This window comes from Falco cherrug, chromosome 4 (assembly GCF_023634085.1).
Source record: "Falco cherrug isolate bFalChe1 chromosome 4, bFalChe1.pri, whole genome shotgun sequence".
Taxonomy (NCBI): domain Eukaryota; kingdom Metazoa; phylum Chordata; class Aves; order Falconiformes; family Falconidae; genus Falco; species Falco cherrug.
The window spans coordinates 10,308,426-10,327,210 of NC_073700.1; the positions used below are offsets into that span (position 1 = coordinate 10,308,426).

Genomic DNA, 18,785 nt, shown 5'->3' on the forward strand with positions numbered 1-18,785 from the left:
GGAAAACCTAGTTTTAGAGAGAGTAATCGCAATGGACTATGGATGAGACATAGCAGTACCTGAGAATGAGGTGCAGAACCAATAGTCTTTCAGAAATCGTGCTGCCTTGCTGAAACATGGGTATTTCACACTAGCTGCTGTGGTGAGCAGAAGCTTCTACAGCTCTTAGTCCTATTCCAGTGCTTAGAATGTGGGATTGCTTAATTGGGTGAAGGAAAAAAAGAATCTACTTAACCTGCTCTTCAGAACTTCACTGTAGGACTTCACAAATAAAAACCACTTAGCAAAAGAAAGGGAAGTACAAGAGAAAAAAAGAACTATGTCCTTTCCTGGTTTTAGTTAAAGGTCAGGGTTTTAACTAAACCCTGCATTTAGCCCTGCGATGGTGTGTGTGTGGGTAGCGTTATTTGTTACAACAGGCTTTAACTTAGCAATAACACAAGGTTTGCAGCCCTACACTTTACAGTTCCTGAACTTTTCACACTAAGCATTTAAAATACTGTTGTTGTAATTTTCAGATAGTTTATATTCCACTAGGTATGTAGAATGGGATTACCAATACTTACATTTTGGGCTTCTCCCCATTTTCTTCAGGGGATGAGAAGGAAATGCTGGTATTATTAATAAAATCCCAAAAGAAAGAAGCAGCTGCACAAAGTCTTACCCACATCACCATTCCCTTCATAATACAGAATAATTACGTACAGTTGAGGTTGTAGGTTCCTATAAAGTTTTCCTGTCCATAAAGATCGTATTCCTTGTACAGTATGTAGTCTTTCAAGCAGTTTGGCAGTGGAAGGAAGCTCATGAAGACAGGACAACGGAGACGCAACCGGCCCATGCAATCCCGTATCTTCAGACGACAAAGATGCTTCAGAGAGCGAGGATTTGCTAGAAATGAGAAGGTGAGACTGATACTACTAAATTATTGTTAATTTTTGTTCAATTTATTCAGTACTCTGCTACCTTTCAATTTTGCTGTGTATTCATCTTGTGAATAGACAGATTAAATGAATGTGGCTGTCCCTGGACAATCAGACCTGTCAGGGTCCAGCCTTTTTATCTCAGCCCATATATCTCAGAGTTACAATCATTGGCTTCTACATCAACAGATTTTGTTTCTGTCAAGTTGGTCAAACGTAAGTTTTAAGTAGTGAAGTTTGGGGAACGTACTTTTAACCCCAAATAACTGGTGCCAGTTTTCTGTCAACCTGAGGGATCTACTAAAAGTAGAATTTTGAGTCACTACTACTTAATCTGTGTACAAGCAAAAAGGATATAGAATTAATCTAGGCTAGAATTAAATCACTCTACTAAAAGAGTGATTTGTTCCATCAGCTTGAGGCAGGGGGAAAGGCGCTTCTCCCCTTGAAGAGGACTGTGTTGTCTACATTGTAATTGGAAGTTCCCAAGTGCTCTACATAAACTGCAGTTACTGTCTATCAGACTTGAGAGAAACTTAGTTCAAATCCTACACGGACTGATTTTTAAGACTTCTCTTACTGTCAAAACCTAACTCTTGGCCTAACAAGAGTGAAGGAAAGCACCAGTCTGAGGTAAAGAAAATGGCAACTAAAATACTACCAACAAAGAAGGCCCCAATCCCAAAACAGCTTGTTTGTTATTTCAAATGTAAACACCAGATACTCACTTAAAATCAAATTGATGTCTGGCCAGAGTTCCTGTTCTTTGAGAACCGCTTCCAGCTTCCAGCAGATATTAACGTGATCGACGTAATCCAACATCACTCGCACTACCTTCCCAGACAGATGCTTCAACCATGACAAGGTTATCACTTCGCAGAACTGATAGAAACAAAATGTTTAATAGGATAATATTCAGGATGATATAATAGGAAAATACTCCTGTAAATTGCTCCCACCTCTGCAGACAAGAGCAATCAAATAAACTTCAGCAAAACGCCCGGAATGAGTGTTCGCTTAGTCAGGGGAGCTGTGGAGGCTGTCACAGCTTGCATTATGCCTCACTAATAGAATGTGAAAATCCGAGAGATGGGTTATTTTGTACTAGGTGCAAAAATGAACTTCAGCAGCTGTATATTTGGTAACCAAGTGCTTAAGAAGCGCTACCACTCCCTAAGTGGAATTTAGACTCGTGTCCTGGTGTGCTGAACCAGGGGACCCACCAGCGCAGTGTGTGCCACACCCCCTTCAGGTTAAAGAAGAATTTATTAGGTTCAAGTGGACTTTACAAACTGCAAAACAAGACGTTGATGGGTGGCTGTAGGAACCTTGTTTTTTCAGTCCAGGTTTGTTAAATAATGCTCAGTGCTTATCACGCCAGCTCCAGGGGGTTGCCTTACAACAGCCTTCCAATATTAGTGTTAGGGTACAAGGATACGGGACCCCCCAGTGAGCTGGCCTGCAAGTCCCTGCTTTTACAGCACGGACAAGACTGCCCCGGGGAACCCATTCTGTACTGGTTATCAGCATATCATTAGCTGTATTTTCACAATTCAAAAATACTGTTTATGATCATGTGCTGTCATGAACCAGGCTTCATGGCAACATGATTTAATTCTAGTGCCTTGCCTAACCCTAGCTTTATGTGTAAACTGTCCTACAGTTTCAAAACTTCCTTTTCTGACACTGCATTAAATGTATTTTCATTTAGTTTTAGGAAGGATACCAGCAGTAAAACAGTATGTGAAGCCATCTGATAGACTTACCATTGTATCTTTGATAACAGTAGAAGTCCATCCCGCAGTCACATACTGGGAATGCGAACTGTTTCCCCGAGGGCAGTCAAAGCAGCGGTGCACATCGTACCCATAGTTCATCAACATTCTTAACATGACTTCATCTTTCAGAGCGTACTGCAGAGCCGATGGGAAATGGGTTGTATTCACTCTGCAGAAGTAATTGACATTAGCTCCATGTCGGAGCAGTAGATTCATTAACTCATAGTTGCCCATTCTCAAGGCTATTTGGAGGCAGTTGATGGGATCTTGGTTTGGCAGGGCTCCAGCATTCAACAGCAACTGTGTTGAACAGATATCCCCGTTGGAAACGGCAAAGTACAGTGCTGATTTCCGGTGGTCATCGTAGCCTTTACGCACTCTCTGATCCAGCATAAAATTGGCATCAAATCCAGACTGGAGGAGAAACTCGAGGCACTGAGGATGTGCTCCTGCTGCTGCTGAGTGAACTGGACTTATCCCACTTTCTTTAATGGCATCAAAATTGGTAACTGGAACTAAATTTTTTAGAGCTCTGAAGAATTAAAAAAATAAGAATCTCAGAATCTTAAACATACAAGTTCACCCAGCTCGGTGTTTTAATTTCTCTGTATTGCTGGGCTTCAGAATTCATCGTGACTGTATACAATTGTCTTAATCTACCAAATCAGTACCGTGGCATGCTGTACCTCTGCACTGACTGGAATTCCTAACAGTTACGTTGTTAGCTAGCGTGGATACTGACTTTACACCTACTACACATAAATACTATTTTATTATGCTATTATTTATGAACAATCCCATTCCTTGCTAGAGGATTCCTGGGTGTCAAGAGGACAGTGTTCTTGCTTAACCTATAGCAATTAGGTAATTAATAGCATATAATATATTGTAACATGAATACATATAATACATACTGTATACAATCATTTAAGTATAATTAATATATTTAAAACATTAACACAGAAATTAAGAATCTTCAGATTCTTAACCACAATGCAACATTCCTAGTATTGAAGACTTGTTTCCCACTTACTGGTTGTGATTTTACTATAAATATCTTTCAGTAATCTTCTGGTATTTAAAATAGGGATAACCCTTATACCCCAAGACTATTTGTTTATTTAGTACGTTTACCTTCCCGTGATGGGGTGGAGATGCGGCATACCGAAAGAGTGAGGATGTCCCAAGAACCTCAGCATCAGACTGGACAGTGTTACTATTTATGACAAGCGGGGAAATACTGTAGGAATCCGTATGTTCATCCTAAAATGATGATTCTGTCCTGACTAGCCTCTTACATTCAGACACAGTAAACTCTTATTTACATGGTCAAAAACAATTCCTTCTACAAAACAACAGATGTGCTGCCTGCTTTAGGTAAGGTAGAGTTAACAAAATCGATATTGCTGATATGACCATTAATTGATTTTTTTTTTTTAGTATATTAACTCACAGAAAGTGTCCTCTATATGCAGCTCTGTGGATGGGCAAATGACCCGAGTGCTTTGGTACGTTGGCATCAGCCCCATATTCTAGTAAAAGACTCAGAGAATCTGGATTTCCTCCTCCTGCTGCTTCAAATAATACAGAAGCACAATCCATCGCCTGTGAAAGAACATCTGCACCTGGAAAGAAGCATCAAGGATTTCCACAGTAGTCACTGTAAATACCCAGCAGTAATTAGTGTCTCCCATCCTCCAGTGACAGGGTGTTGTGAATTCTATTCTTCACCAAAGAAAATCCCTAGGGGCATAAACCTTCTTGTTGGATCCATGATTTTAGATCTGTTTATGCAATCCTGGGAACGAGAAGGTCCCAATTGCTTTGAACACAATTACACAGTAGGACTTGCTGCTAGAACTGGGCAAGCAAAGGGTTTGGCTCTTATTCATAAAAACAATTGGGTATTGGCTTACATATAATGCATTTCAATTCTTCTACTTTACAAAGACCAGACATGAGAGAACCCAGCACCAAAACAGTTCATACAATCCAGTTCCAGTGTTGCTGAGCCATCATATAAAATTCCTCACCATCAATGTTGTCAGGCCTTCCCTAAGATGACCTGTCTACATTGCATTTAAAACCAATTTCAACTACTCCCTACAATATTTATATATTATTTGAATATTATGAATATGTAGTCTTTATCAGGCCTTCACTTTACATCACAACAATCCTCTTGGTGCAGACAGCATTTAATTTTCTTCAGTAAGGGAAGTTACTTCTGCTGTTATTTCTGCAGGCATATCTTACAATAACCAGTTTTAATCTAGTCAAAGAACTTTCAGAAAATAATAGAAATGTGTGCAAATAGGCTTACTACTTTAGCAGAAATATATATCTTATAACATGAAATTTAGATACATGGGGAATTCTTTGGACTGACCTCTGCTCACGAGATTTGGGAGTCTAATTCTTCAAATAAATCAAGATGCCATCCAAAAATGCAAACAAAATATCTCCTGCAAGGCATCCAATTTCTTGTACATTTGCAAAGCATTCACTGATGACTACTACAGTTCGCTACAAGTCATCTCTAAAAATGTATTTTATATATGTTTGGATCCATTTACACTACAGGCTATATACCCAGTAACATGGTAACAGCTCATTTCTGTTCAGTAATGCAAAGTTTTACTGGCTACTAAGCTAAGAACAGTTTTTCCCCTCTCCATTTAGGAATAATGTTCTCTGTTGGAAAGAGGCTTCACTTTGTCCCACGTGGGCTTTAAACGTTTCAGTGCTAGCACACATGGCTGACAGTTGCTGCTCACTTGACCACCACCACTGAACCTACATGTTACTAAATCCTTCCACTGAGTTGTAAAACAGAACCACAGAACAGCAGAGGATGGAGAGGACCTCTGGAGATCATCCAGTCCCTGTCCTCAAGCACAGTCAGCTACAGCAGGTTGCCTAGGACAGCATCCAGTCAAGTTTTTAGTATCTCCAAGGATGGAGACTCCAGAACTTCTCTGAGTGACCTCCTCCAATGTTTAACTGTCCTCACAGAAAAGAAGTGGGTTTTTATGTTCAGACAGTATTTGCTGGGTTTCAGTTGGTGCCCATTGCCTCTTGTTCTGTTATGAGCAGCACTGAGAAGGATCCGGTTCTGTCTTTACATCATCCCATCAGATATTTATAACACTGGCAAGACAGACCCCCACCCTGAGCTTTCTCTTCCTATAACATCCTATATAATAAAGTCTCACCTTTTTGCAATAAGAGCTCCATGATTTCTGTATGTCCAATCTGCGCAGCCAGCGCTAGAGGTGTGAGCCCATATCCGCTGCGAGGGTCGGGATCTGCTCCAGAACGAAGGAGCAGCTTTACCAGATCCTTCCTGCCTAGTCTGGCTGCCTCGTGTAAAGCAGTCCTCTTGTGGACACACTGCAAATTCACTTTTGCACCAGAATTTATCAACAAGGAGGCAATTTCATACGAATCTTGTTTAATTGCTGTAAGACAATAGTGAAGTATTAGCCAGAATTTTTGTTATTCAACACTACTCTATGCACTATGGCTTACGTTATGTGGCAGCCCAGGAAAGCCTGAGCTGTTCCTGGCAGTGTTATTTATACAGGGAGAAACGTCACACTACAGTGAAAGGTTTAACTTATCAACAAGTCTGTTCTTTGTTTCCAGGATAGCATTAACTATACAAATGAAAAACGGTATGGTTATCTCTTTTTCTCTGTAATCCTCTGTTGGGTTTGGTAAACGCAACAGAACGCGGCTTTCCTTGCCACTAGATGGAGATCACATACAGGGACTTGCTGCAGGCAGGAGCCCACTCTAATGCTCGTAAACGCTTACCATAATATGAAACAACGTTTAAAATGACTGTGTCATACGCCTTCTTAGCTTAATAAGCCTGATCTGTTAAGTCAATAAGGATCTTAAAAGAGTAATTTGCATTGGCTTCAGTGGATGGAGTGAGCAAGCAACACCTTTCCCTCCTCTCTTTGATCTTCTAGGCTGCGTGGGTTAGAACATCTGCTTGGAAGACCATCGACAGCACTGTAACCTCTGATGTCCCATTATCTGCAACCTACATGGCTGCTTTAGATAAATCCCATATATCCCCTTCTTGGGGGATGGTGCATTTTAATATAGTGCGCTTCAAAAATATTCAGGAACTCTGCATCTTTTCTAAGCAGGTAGCCCCCACTAGAAGGTTTAGTCATTTCAAAAGGATGGCCTGGGGGGTCCTACAGATGGTTGGTAGGCTTTTTCCTCTTCCTTTAACCACAGTTTTGAAAAAAACACCCTTCCAATATGGAAAAACATGAAGGTTTGTCCAAGAAACTTACAGTACTCCTTTAGAACTCAGACAATGAGAACATGCGTTCCTTTTTTTTTCGCTAGGACCCAGTAAGAATAGCAGCATCATAGCCCAGATTGAAGGAAGTGAATTAAATAAACATAGAAATTTTTTAAAAACGATCCTGGCGAAATATAGTTCTTAACAAACCAAGAATTACAGTTCTCGTGCAGGATCAAATTAAAATGGCATTCATGCTACGTGTGATACTAGGTATGTGACCTTGTTGTTCAATTAAAAAAATTCACAGAGAAGTGAACCAAGAATTTGGGCCTGGCTAGTTTCTTCACGTGTCGTACTTGGATTAATTCCAACAATGCCTGAATAGGGACAAACACTGTTTTGCGTTCTAAGTACTGCAGATAAATCTGGCTGGTTTGCTACAATTTTTGAAAATCAAAACTAATTACCACAGGTTTTGGAGAAAGAGAAGCTAGTAGAATGAGACAGATACCATGTAAGCAGAGAATATGAATGTTTTATGCCTGCAGGAATGAAGAACAGTAATAGCCTGAAGAAGCAGGAGCTGGTTATCTGGCACTGCTGTATAAATGAGGCTAAGGAAAGCAGAGGAAGACACTCTGCACTTCATGGAGAAAGCTAGCTGATTCTTTGAGGAAAAAGATGCATGTTCAACCTGAACCTCAAACTCTTTGTAACTGAGAGATGGCAAACAGTAGGCACCTGGAGCTCCCTGCATCGGATCTGACTTTGGGGAAGGATTTTTAGCTTCTCGTAGTTCTATGTTTCCCATACTTCAGTAGATCGATAAGCATCACACTTTAAGTAACAAATAATGCTAAGAACTCTGTGGTAACAGTCTCTAACTTGGAATTGTCAGGTCATTTAAAGCCCTGATACCATCTAAGAAAAACAGACCTGTTCAATACTGAGATTAACATTTTTTTACTCCCTATAGCAAAATATTTTAGATACTGAAGTATGTCAAATTGAAACCTAAAACGTGTAACTGTAATCTCACCCCATTCCCTCACCTCTCCACCCCTAAACCAGGTATTCACCTATAACTAAAGGAGAATCTCCCTCTTCATTCTTAACATTGGGGTTGCAGCCATTGAGCAGGAGAAAGCGGACGTTGTCTGCAAAGCAATTTCTTACTGCCACCACGAGAGGTGTTTCCCCCTTTAGAGTCTTCTGTTCCCATGTAATGGCACGGGAGGCTGAAACACAGAAAAGCAGAACACATTTGAAGCTGGATGATTCATCAAACTGGACTTTGTAAAACTTTCTGGTGGAAAACCAGAAGGACTCTACCTTTCAAAGTTATTTCAAGGATGTTCTTATTTAGTTGTGCTGCAGCTTCATGCACAGGAAGCCAGCCTTGCTGATCTGCTTCTTCAAAAGCTGAACTGTGCCTCACCAACTTCATCAAGGCCTCTTCTTGGCCTGCAGTATTTTAAGACAGACGCATCATATCCTGTTACTCATCATAAAACAAAATGCACGCAACTAATATATTGAGTGCTATTTATCCCACCAGCATATCTAGAATAAACAGCTTGCTTTGTCAAAGCAGTTTTTTCTCAGAGGGTTGTTTAGGTAAATGAAACAATCAATGATTGCGTAGACTCACAAAGCAGTTTGAATTATACTTCAAAAAACCCTTACTTATAATAGAGCGACTAAAATACTTCAAGTACAATTCTCTGTTCCATAGTTCATGGAAGTTTAATGTATAAAGTATCCTAGCGAAACTGTAGGAAAAAATATTTAGGTTGGCAAAAGTAAAATGAAGCTGATTCAACAGGGATGAGACCTATCTCATTATTCCACTTTTACTAAAAATCTTATTGGATCTTTAATCAACACAAGTGATGTTTTCAATTTTATATCTCATTGAGAAACAGCAAAACTTTCTCAGCTGGAAAGCCTGTTTAAGTACAGACCTGGTTTCTGCTCTTGCTTCTTATCCCATCATTCCTGGGAGAAGGCAGTCTGCCCTTCTGTTAGTTACAACTACAGGGTGAGGAGACAGACTGCTCTTGATCTCTGCTGCTCAAGTTGTACATACATAAGAATTATATATTCATAAGGCCAGACAGCAAGATGACTAGAGTTTAGACACATTCTCTATCGTGTATGGAATATTTATAGCATTTGCTTTTCTAGAAAAGACTTGGTTTCTTGATTCCTACGCCACTAAATATCTCTATAACTATTATGATGTGTGTAAGGATTGAACTGAAGGTTCCCCAGTGCCAGACGACTGTCCAAACAACTGTACTCCTTATGCCCGCTGTTTAGTTATCCCTGTGACCCAGTATATAAATTGATTTTACCACAAAAAGTAGAAGTTTCAGAGAAGACCAAGAGCAGCTCATGTTGGAATACACTATAAAGTTTGGCAGTTAAGGAACAATTCTGGAACACTCTTCAGGTAGAGAAGGGATTTTAATCTGGGTATCTCACAAAGTGGCAAATGCTTTCATGAAGTATCAATTGACTAGAGGCCTTGCCATCCTGTTGCTTATTTTACAAGCAATGCCTGGCATTTCCCCCTAGTTCCAGGAGATGAAGAACTGGAATCTCTAAGAGGAGTGGTGTTTGAACCTATCCCATATTACCATGTTCCTATCTAATGAGTTAGCTTTCAGGTGTCTCATTTTTAGTTGCCTTACTCCTCCCAAGACTACATAAAGAAAAACTCACTTAAATCAGGTGATAAAACACCTAAAATGTAGGCATTGTCAACAATGCAGTTCCCAAGTGATTCCCAGGGGAACAGGCTTAGCGTGGGTATTTGTACTTACCCGTCCGAATTGCTGCAACTATCTTCCCATGTTCTTTACTTGCAATATACTGGAAACTGTACAGAACAAAAGCAAAATGAGAAGTAAAAATTAATGTAAACTTCAGGATATAATTATACTTCAATTTAAACACTCAAGTCTAGACTACATGTTAGATTTCTGTAAGCTACCTAGGCTTTGTCAGGGTTTTTTTAATGCACTAAAACTCTTTTTTGTTGGTCTTCCCGTCCCACTACAAATATTGGACTTTTCACACAAAGGCCAACAATTAAATACTAAAATGAGGGAAAGCTACCATGCCAATCTATTTTTACATCACATACTTATCTTCTTCATAAAGCCTTGTACTCATTTAGATATTGATGTAAAATGTCACCTGAAAGTTTCATACATTCCATATTTTCAAGGAAATGGGTATACGTTTTCAGGGAGAACTCAGAACCAGTGAGCTACCAGTGGTTTCCAGTATTCATGAGACAAGACCAGAGCAAATACAATATACGGAGTCACAAAGGAAAATAAGGTTACCACCTGCTTATGATAATGCCAAGAAAACACCCAAAAGAGTAATAATAACTTACTACCTTTCATCCTCTTTTGCACTGCCACTTGCTTCAGCTTTATGCCTATCTTGTAAGCTTTCCTGAATAGCTTGTTGGGTAGGGATTTCATCATCAGAATCATCATCAAACATGTATGTAGAATTATACATAGCCAATCAGCACAACCTGGATCACTTTTTGTAGGGAAACACTGCTTTTTAGTTGGAAGCAGATGTTAAATCTTCAGGTGAAAGCTGGAATAATAGAAATAACAACCACTGTTTAAGTATCAAGAGAAATGAAACATAGTTCAAAATAAATGAATCAGAACTTCTTTATCTCAAGCTCCTGCCTTCTCCCAAGTATTTGAATTTGTACTGCAAAGAGTTATTCTATTTAGAACAGAGTAAAGGTTTTCCATCTCAATAGCACCTGCTAGCTTTTATCTCTGTTCCACAGACTGAACGCATGGAATAGCTACTTGCTCTGGCATTACTTACTAGAAAGCAACAAAAATAAATTAAACTTAGTTTTCAGATAAATAGTCATTCCCTCTTAAGTCTTTTAGACACTCAAATATCATCACAATCATTCTCTGATGTTTCCTTAGTAGGCGAACAGATGTTCAATACGACTCAGAACGTTTTTTCAGTTTGTTTACAGAGGACCTGTAAGTGAAGGGCAAGTGAAGGACATAAAATTTTTTAATAATAGCTTTTGTTCAAATTGTTTCAACAAAGATGTCATTAGGGCCATATCTCATAGTCAGGAAAGTATTGTAATTTGTCCTGTTATGTGCATCAGCCTTTCAACTGTAACAATATCAAACTCCATACTTGAAAAAAAGACCAACTGTACCACCTTATGTACATAATCTACAGCCATAAACTTACGATTCTGCATTCTTCATCAATACATGCCTGCTTTTTTCTAATGCTTGTAAGGGATATATACAAAATACTGCAACAATATATATCCCACTGCAGGCAGAAATAAAACACACTGGTGTAACCACAACGGAGTTTACAAAAATTAAAAAAAAAAGCAAGAGTTCAATTAAAAATATTTTTAACCCTTTAAGATTGTAATACAAACAATGGAGCATATAATTAAATCCCATTGATACTATCTGTTAAGTCTACAAGTTAAAATTTAAGAAGAAATCATTAAAAATTATTGATGATCAAATCAGTCATTAAATAGTATAATCTGTGTAGATGTACAGTTATATGCATAAGCAGTCACACTGTTCCTCTGTATATTCAGCTACATGCTATTAGAGATTAAAATCACAGACGTTCTTTTAGGCTCAGACCTCTCATCTATTTCAGCTTATCCAAACTTCCACTTCTGTCATTCAAAACAGCTGGCCTAAAAAACCCAACCAAAAATACAGGGCAAAGTAAAATACAATGAGTAAGTAAACCAAAGCAAATAAATAAATTGGCAAAATGAACAAGCAAAGCAAAATGAAGGAAGTTGTCAACATGCCCGTTACATGTTTGGAATAATTCTAGAAACATCTTAAAGTTGAAGCAGCAGTAATTCACAGCAAACCTGCACCATCTACCTTGTTACCTGACCCATCTAATGTGTGATTGCAAGGCCTTGCTCTGTAATTGCACATGTAGCAAAAAAGAGAACTGTATTAACAAAATATACAGACAAGTAACTGTTAGTATTCAGTTATACCTATAGTACAGTGAGTATATAAACATTTTAAATCTAGGCTATTTGTTTTTGTAAAAAGACTAGTAATTTTCCTGTGAATTGAGAAAACACACTCGTTTTTTCTCACCTTCAGAAAGAGGGAAGACCTCACACTTTGAAGAACTGATTATTAATCTGAAAGTGATATTTTCAGGATTGAAAACGATCTCTGTAGAGCCTATGTCCATTAATAGCTCACTATAAATACCTGATCATAAGATACTCTGGGACTTCCTCCATGTTTCTTTCACATAGTTTAGTTATGTTTTAATAACCTGACCTGACAAATGGTGTCAGCAGAAGAAGGAATTAAAATTCTTTACAAAGGAAAAAGAAAATTCTTTGTAGAAATACCCTTGTGAAAAGTTTTTGGAATAAGAATTTGAGAAGTGTAAGTAGTAACTATTACATTATGGGAAGAAAGTTCTTCATTGCTTTCCTAAGAGAGTAAACTGAGGATAATGTTATGGGCTTACTTAAAAGAGTAAGACAGCATAAAAAGTAAAATCAATAAAAGTAAACATAAACACGCAAAGAAAACCAAGCAAGAATCCTATTAAAAGTAGCTGTTTCTGATTGCTTTATCACAATTCACATATTAATATAAATAGAAAAACCAAACAAAAGATAAACATACAGAGTCTTTAAAGGGAAAAGCAGTTTCAGAAAGACAGACCTATGCTGAAAACTTATGCTGGTGTAATACAAAATAAGCAGGGAAATGAAGGGCACAGATGCCTAGTCGTAATAGTGACAGTAGGACAGAGTGAGACTTTCATAATTAAGTAAATTCTCCTACTGTATTTTACAGAGGGATCCTTGCAAAGAAATTATGATGGCTGTGTCAATGCAAGGTGGAAATAGTTCTTTGTTAGAGGAGATCTAGGAAGAATGCTTGAGTAATTTTTTTTTTTTTTTTTTTGAGAAAAAAAATGTGGAATCAGTCAAGGAATTGAAACTGGACTGCGTCTCTGGAGCAATAGGGAAGCTGACATTTTACAGCAGATGGTCATAAGGAAGACTTTATCATTTATTCTTCCCAGAGAATTTGGAAAAAAAACCATACAAAAATCAGAATATCTGAATTAAATCCAGAAAAGATGAATTTGCTGAAGAAGGAAGGCATCAGAAGTACCTACTATACATAGTTAACTGATTCTCTTACTACAATTTTCACTGTTGCTATGACAGGACATAGACTATACATAAATCCAGACTGAAATCACAGAATGGTCGGGGTTGGAAGCGACCGCTGGAGCTGATCTAGTCCAGCCCCCTGCCAGAGCAGGTTCACCCAGAGCAGGCTGCTCAGGGTCACAGCCTGGCAGGATTTGAATGTCTCAGAGAAGGAGACCCCGCAGCCTCCCTGGGCAGCCTGTGCCGGTGCTCAGTCACCCTCGGAGTGAAGAAGTTCTTCCTCGTGTCAGATGGAACTGCCTGTGTCTCAGCTTGTGCCCGCTGCCCCTTGCCCTGTCGCTGGGCACCACTGAAAGGATCCCGGCCCCGTCCTCCTGACACTCGCCCTTGAGGTGAGATCCCCCCCAGCCTTCTCTCCTCCAGGCTGAACAGCCCCAGCCCTCTCAGCCTTTCCTCACAAGGGAGATGCTCCATGGCCTCCATAGCCCTCCTCATCATCTCCATAGCCTCCGCTGGCCCCTCTCCAGTAGCTCCCCATCTCTCCTGAACTGGGGAGCCCAGCACTGGGCACAGCACTCCAAACACAGCCTCACCAGGGCAGAGCAGAGGGGGACAATAACCCCCCTCGACCTGCTGGCCATGCTCCTCCCAATGCACCCCAGGGTCCCGCTGGCCTTCTTGCCCCCAAGGCCACGCTGCTGGCCCATGGGCGACCTGCTGCCCACCAGAGCTCCCAGGTCCTTCTCTGCAGAGCTGCCCCCCAGCAAGTCAGCCCCAGCCCGTGCTGCTGCGTGGCGTTGCTCCTCCCCAGGTGCAGGACCTGACGCTTGTCTTTATTGAACTCCATTAGATCCCTCTCTGCCCAACTCTCCAGCCTGTCCAAGTCTTACTGAATGGCAGTGCAGCCTGCTGGTGAATCAGCCATTCCTCCCAGTTTTCCATCAGCTGCAAACTTGCTGAGGGGTACACTCAGTCCCTTCACCCAGGTCACTGATGAGCAAGTTGAACAGGACTTCAGCCAGTTCTCAATCTACCTCACTGTCTGCTCCACTAACTCACACTTCCCGAGTTTACATATGAGTATGTTATGGGAGACAGCGTCAAAAACTTTGCGGAGTTCAAGGCAGACAACATCCATTGCTCTTTTTCATCCACATCCCAACACTTAACACCTACTAGCCTTCCACCCACATGATTCAGCATTCTTAATGCTTCAAGTTCATTGACTGTAATGTTTCTCAAAAAGTGCAGGCTATTTTCATTTTCTATTAAGATATATTTTGTGCTTTCCTACCCATTAACTTTTGGATGAAAAATAGATTGGGCAGCACCTAAACGTATTTATATATAAAAAAAAATCCTTTAACTAGCCCTTTCGTCTAATTCGTAATTATGAATATCTGTGGAAAAAGGGACAGGCCTAGTGCTCAGATGAGACTGAGTCAAGCTAGCAGGCCCAATTTTTAATGTAAAAGTCATAGGTCAGATGCACATGAATTCTGTGCACATTTGGGTACTTTGTTGAGGGTAGAAGCATTGATCTTCCGTAAAAAAGGAATTTATTGTTGCAATTTCTGTTGAATTGTGGGTTGAATGCTCACACTTCAAAGAAATTATACTCACTTGGCTTTATCCAAATGATTGGCATCATATCAAAAGCAACTTGGGATACTGCTCAGCTAACATTTCCCTGGTGAGAGAAAGGAACAAAGCAGTTATTTGTGGCTTGGTGTTAAACCAAAGAGGGGTTCAGTGTATATTTTTTGGTTGTTGCTTGCTTGGGTATTTTTTTTTATTCCTTTTTTTCCACGCATGAAAAGCATTTATTTTGGTGTGTTATTTCAATAATATGAAAAGTTATCACTTAAAATATTTAAACACATCTTGTTTGAGCACCTAAGAAAGCTTTCCAGAACCATGGTAAAACACTTTGTTACTGACTTGGTCCTGTCCCAGCCAGCTCTGTCTAAAAATAATCCATGGATATAAACACCATCTTCTGGTGCAGTATCCTGAGGAATAACCTTCAAGAAATAAGTGTTCCATGTAATTAAACTTTCAAAGCTGTTTGCTTTTTGAGGTATTATGGCAATAGCAAATTTTCAGAAGATCAATCCAAAATGAGCATAATATAGCAATACCTTTCTTTCAGTACTACTTTTATACAAAACTATAAAGATAACAGATTTATGTGTGTTTCCTAATTACCTTTACTGTGGGTTATAAAATAAGGCTTTAATCACACAGACAAATATGTACTCTATAGGCTGTTTCATTGAGTGGAGCTCCAGGTCCAGTGACAGAACTACCTTAAATTTACCTCATTTAAGGATGTTATTTAACATGCCTACCTTACCAAAGAAATAAATGTTTGTTGTCAAATTGCAGTGAGTTAGTTGCAAAATGAACCTTCCAGGTTCAGGATTTACTTACTACATCTCACCACAACATCAGGACTTGGATTAAGAATATATGCATTTATAATATATCTCTACCTGAAATTCATATCCCAGAAGGTCAATAGGGATCCTGGTCTTCCTAGCATAGTTTTGCATAGCTCCAGTTAAGAAAGCTGGAGTAAAATAAAATCCCGACAGCTGAAAAAACATGGGCTTCCCTAATTCATACCAATCCTGGAAACAGGAAAATGACACACTGAATAATCACGGACAAATCCCATACTGTTCGACTATCTTCTACGTAACTGTACTCAGAAAACCTAAGTGAAGTCTATATCACTCCTTTCCCAATACTCCATCAATGCAAAGGACAAATTACATGAAAAAAATATATTAAATAATTAGTAGTACTGTCTCTTGTACATTACCTGCAAAAATTTCACCTTTCTAGAAAATCTAGACTGTAGCTCCCTAATGGTTTTAGACTTTGGTATGAATCAAGACTAATTCTTAAGAGCACACAGATCACAAGAACATCATTAGAAAGTTTTATAATCATATTTCTGCTTCTATAAACTCCTGTAGATTACCTGCAGACAACTATCACAAGTTTTCATATAATGTAATAGATAACACCTTTGAACTAAAATTTCAGTTGGAATAAAAAGTTGTTAAAGGTCCTAAAAGAATCCTTTATATAGATGTGTGTTTCACACACAATAAAAATCTGTAAAACATAAAAATGCCATCTGATAGCTTCATAACTGTAAGAGCCTGAAGTGGACTGTGGTATCTGGACCCTGCAATTTACAAAACCTGAATCCTATCACTAAACATGTAAAGAATGAGGATTTCTGTGCAGTTCTAAACCCATTTCTTACAAATCCTTTATTAGCCAGTAACAGGACAACACAATACACTGTTAAAAACAATATTAAAACTTTATCCAAGGGCACCGCAACTCCTAAAAAGAAAACTTTCAAGTAACTACATACACAAATCTCTAAAGTGTTACATCTCTTAAATTTCACAGGAGCTGGATATAAAGATTCTACTCCTGCTTTCAATTACATTGCCTCTACAGAAGCTACACTGTCTCTAGATATTTAGATTGCTTTTTTGTAAAAAGTGAAAACTTGTTTGGATTTGAAAATTAAACCTTTTTGTCACCTAGCAATGTCTTGATTTGTCAACAATGATCCCATTGTCTACAGAAAATATGTCAGTTGGCAAACTAGCAATAGTCCAGGCTCTCACTCCTATTGGGTCACCAAGAGTCTTACTCAAAGACAAATTATCAGAACAAGAGATATTTTTCTCCTGGAAGAAACCCCCATTTGTCATTATTCCATGTTTCTTTACACCTTTTATTAAATGCCACTTCAATACAAAGTAGCAATGTGCTTTTCCTTTTAAGAGTTTGAACTAGGTCAAGTATAAGTAAAAATTTCAATATCCAACTACATTCCCCCCCAGAATATTTACTCTCTCTCCAATTTTGTAGGATTTGTCCAGGTTTTTGTACATTCTGAACGTGGGGGGGTTTGTTACATAAACTTAAGACAATGTACTACCTTAAGAAGCTCACACACAGCTGGAATTCATCTCACGACTGTATCTTCCATCCACTTGATACAGTAATTCAATGCTGATTTGTTACTGTTTAATGTCCCAGTCACAATCAGTGACTTCAAATCACTTGATTTATGTATGAATCATCGTATTAGTATGTTGGGTCTGTCCATTTGCAAGCAGCATAATCAACCATTTAATTAACATCAAATATGTGCCGGTTTAAGTTAATATAGATATATTTTTTTAACATTATACATAACTGCATTTTAAAGTTAAGTCTTTCACTTTAAGGCAAAACCAACAAAAATCTGAGATTTTATTTAAGCAATAAGCAAGCCTTACAAAGTCAACGATGTGCTCTCATTTCTGACATGCTGCTTTAGAGTAAATTCACTGATTTAATTAAATTCAGATTTACAGAATATTGGATCAGCAGATCTTATCCCATTATCTTAATGAGTTTTAGTAGGCTAATATTAAATAAATATTAAATAAATGACAGCGGATTTTTGAAGCCTTTTTCAGCAGTCTAAAAAAAAAGCAAATACTTGTTTAAATCTAAGATAACCTTCTAACCTTGCACAGTTTGCTCCAATCTTTGGTACATTCTGGTCAAAATACAGCACCAAAACATGCTATCATGCCAGCTGGTGTCGGAACATCTCCTGTCAAATGATCATATGTGTATGGAAGATCGTTTGCAGCGTTATGCTACCTATGAGAAACAGACGATACAGAAAATGTGGTGCTGAAACCTCCACAGTAATGATATTGACAATAAAAATCAATCTTTTTTTGTTGCTACCGTACCTGCAGGTGGGGAATAAGGGCACGTTGCCCACCCGCAGCCCCACCGCCATTTCAAGCGGCGGGGGCACCCTTGCGCTTGGTATGATACTACACCACTCATATATTCCTGTGATTTAAAAAAAAAAAAAGCAAAGAGTTGGAAAAAATTTTAAGTTTCAGTCTGCCACAGGGCCTAATATAACCTGAGCAAGTCCGCGGTCTCTGCTCCAGCATTCTGCCTGCGTGTAAATTCCTCGCTACAGATCACAGCAAGAACACCTAAGAAACTGCAAAAGCCTCACGCATCAGGTAGCTGCTGCTAAGCTTGCACATTTTGTTGGATTATAAATGGAAATGTAAAGAAATTCCAAAGATTTACTGCCCACTTGGCCACATTTGACAAAGAGACATTAAAATCCCGATTTTGCACCTGTGTGGGCAGAGCCCCACGAGCAAGAAGAGCTGCAGAGAACATCGGTCCCGTTTTCTAAAGCCCTGGGCACCTTCCCAACACATTTTCACAGCCCAGGGCTATCTAAGTTCCCAGTTTCAACCCAGACACAAAACGTTTTCTCACAGAAAACAAACGCAGACACCCGATACAAAGAGATTTATGCGCAGGCAGCGCGCACTCCGCCGCGCCCAGCGGGAAGCCAGCCCCGCCGCAGCGGACGCGACGCCTTCCTGAGGAGACGGGGCTCGGCCGCCAAGGGGAGAGCCCCACCGTGCCCGCCCGCCGCCTCGCTGAGGCCGCACCGCCGGGTTAACGGCTGGGAAGGCAGCCAGGCACCGCCGTGGGTGCCGCTGGCCGCCGCCGGGCCGCCCCTCAGTGGC

The 18,785-nt window shown here is 39.5% G+C and overlaps 1 protein-coding gene across 2 annotated transcripts; it reads right to left on the reverse strand.

The window, feature by feature from the left end:
* Positions 1-316: 316 nt before the first annotated feature.
* ASB14 (ankyrin repeat and SOCS box containing 14) lies at positions 317-18,777 on the reverse strand. 2 transcript variants are annotated; one of them, XM_027805298.2, is made up of 13 exons: positions 18,382-18,777; positions 17,973-18,078; positions 17,739-17,877; positions 14,812-14,878; positions 10,384-10,595; positions 9,800-9,855; positions 8,304-8,435; positions 8,051-8,209; positions 5,917-6,162; positions 4,155-4,326; positions 2,690-3,233; positions 1,652-1,805; positions 317-891 (listed from the first exon to the last, which is right to left on the reverse strand). In XM_027805298.2, the coding sequence occupies exons 5-13, from the start codon at positions 10,509-10,511 to the stop codon at positions 698-700; spliced, it is 1,785 nt and encodes a 594-aa protein (XP_027661099.1). In that variant the 5' UTR covers positions 10,512-10,595; positions 14,812-14,878; positions 17,739-17,877; positions 17,973-18,078; positions 18,382-18,777; the 3' UTR covers positions 317-697. The 2 variants fall into 2 exon arrangements, with proteins under 2 accessions (XP_027661099.1, XP_055563866.1); XM_055707891.1 differs by lacking the exon at positions 14,812-14,878 and having other exon boundaries at positions 17,973-18,777.
* Between the last annotated feature and the right edge of the window lie 8 nt (positions 18,778-18,785).

Bases quoted from the DNA above. Each gene is read 5' to 3' on its own strand.
- ASB14 (XM_027805298.2), bottom strand. From the start codon at position 10,511: ATGTATAATTCTACATACATGTTTGATGATGATTCTGATGATGAAATC. The intron at 9,856-10,383 runs GTAGTAAGTTAT...TGTTCTGTACAG, and splicing joins AGTGCAAAAGAGGATGAAAG to TTTCCAGTATATTGCAAGTA. The intron at 1,806-2,689 runs GTAAGTCTATCA...TGTTTCTATCAG, and splicing joins CTGTTATCAAAGATACAATG to TTCTGCGAAGTGATAACCTT.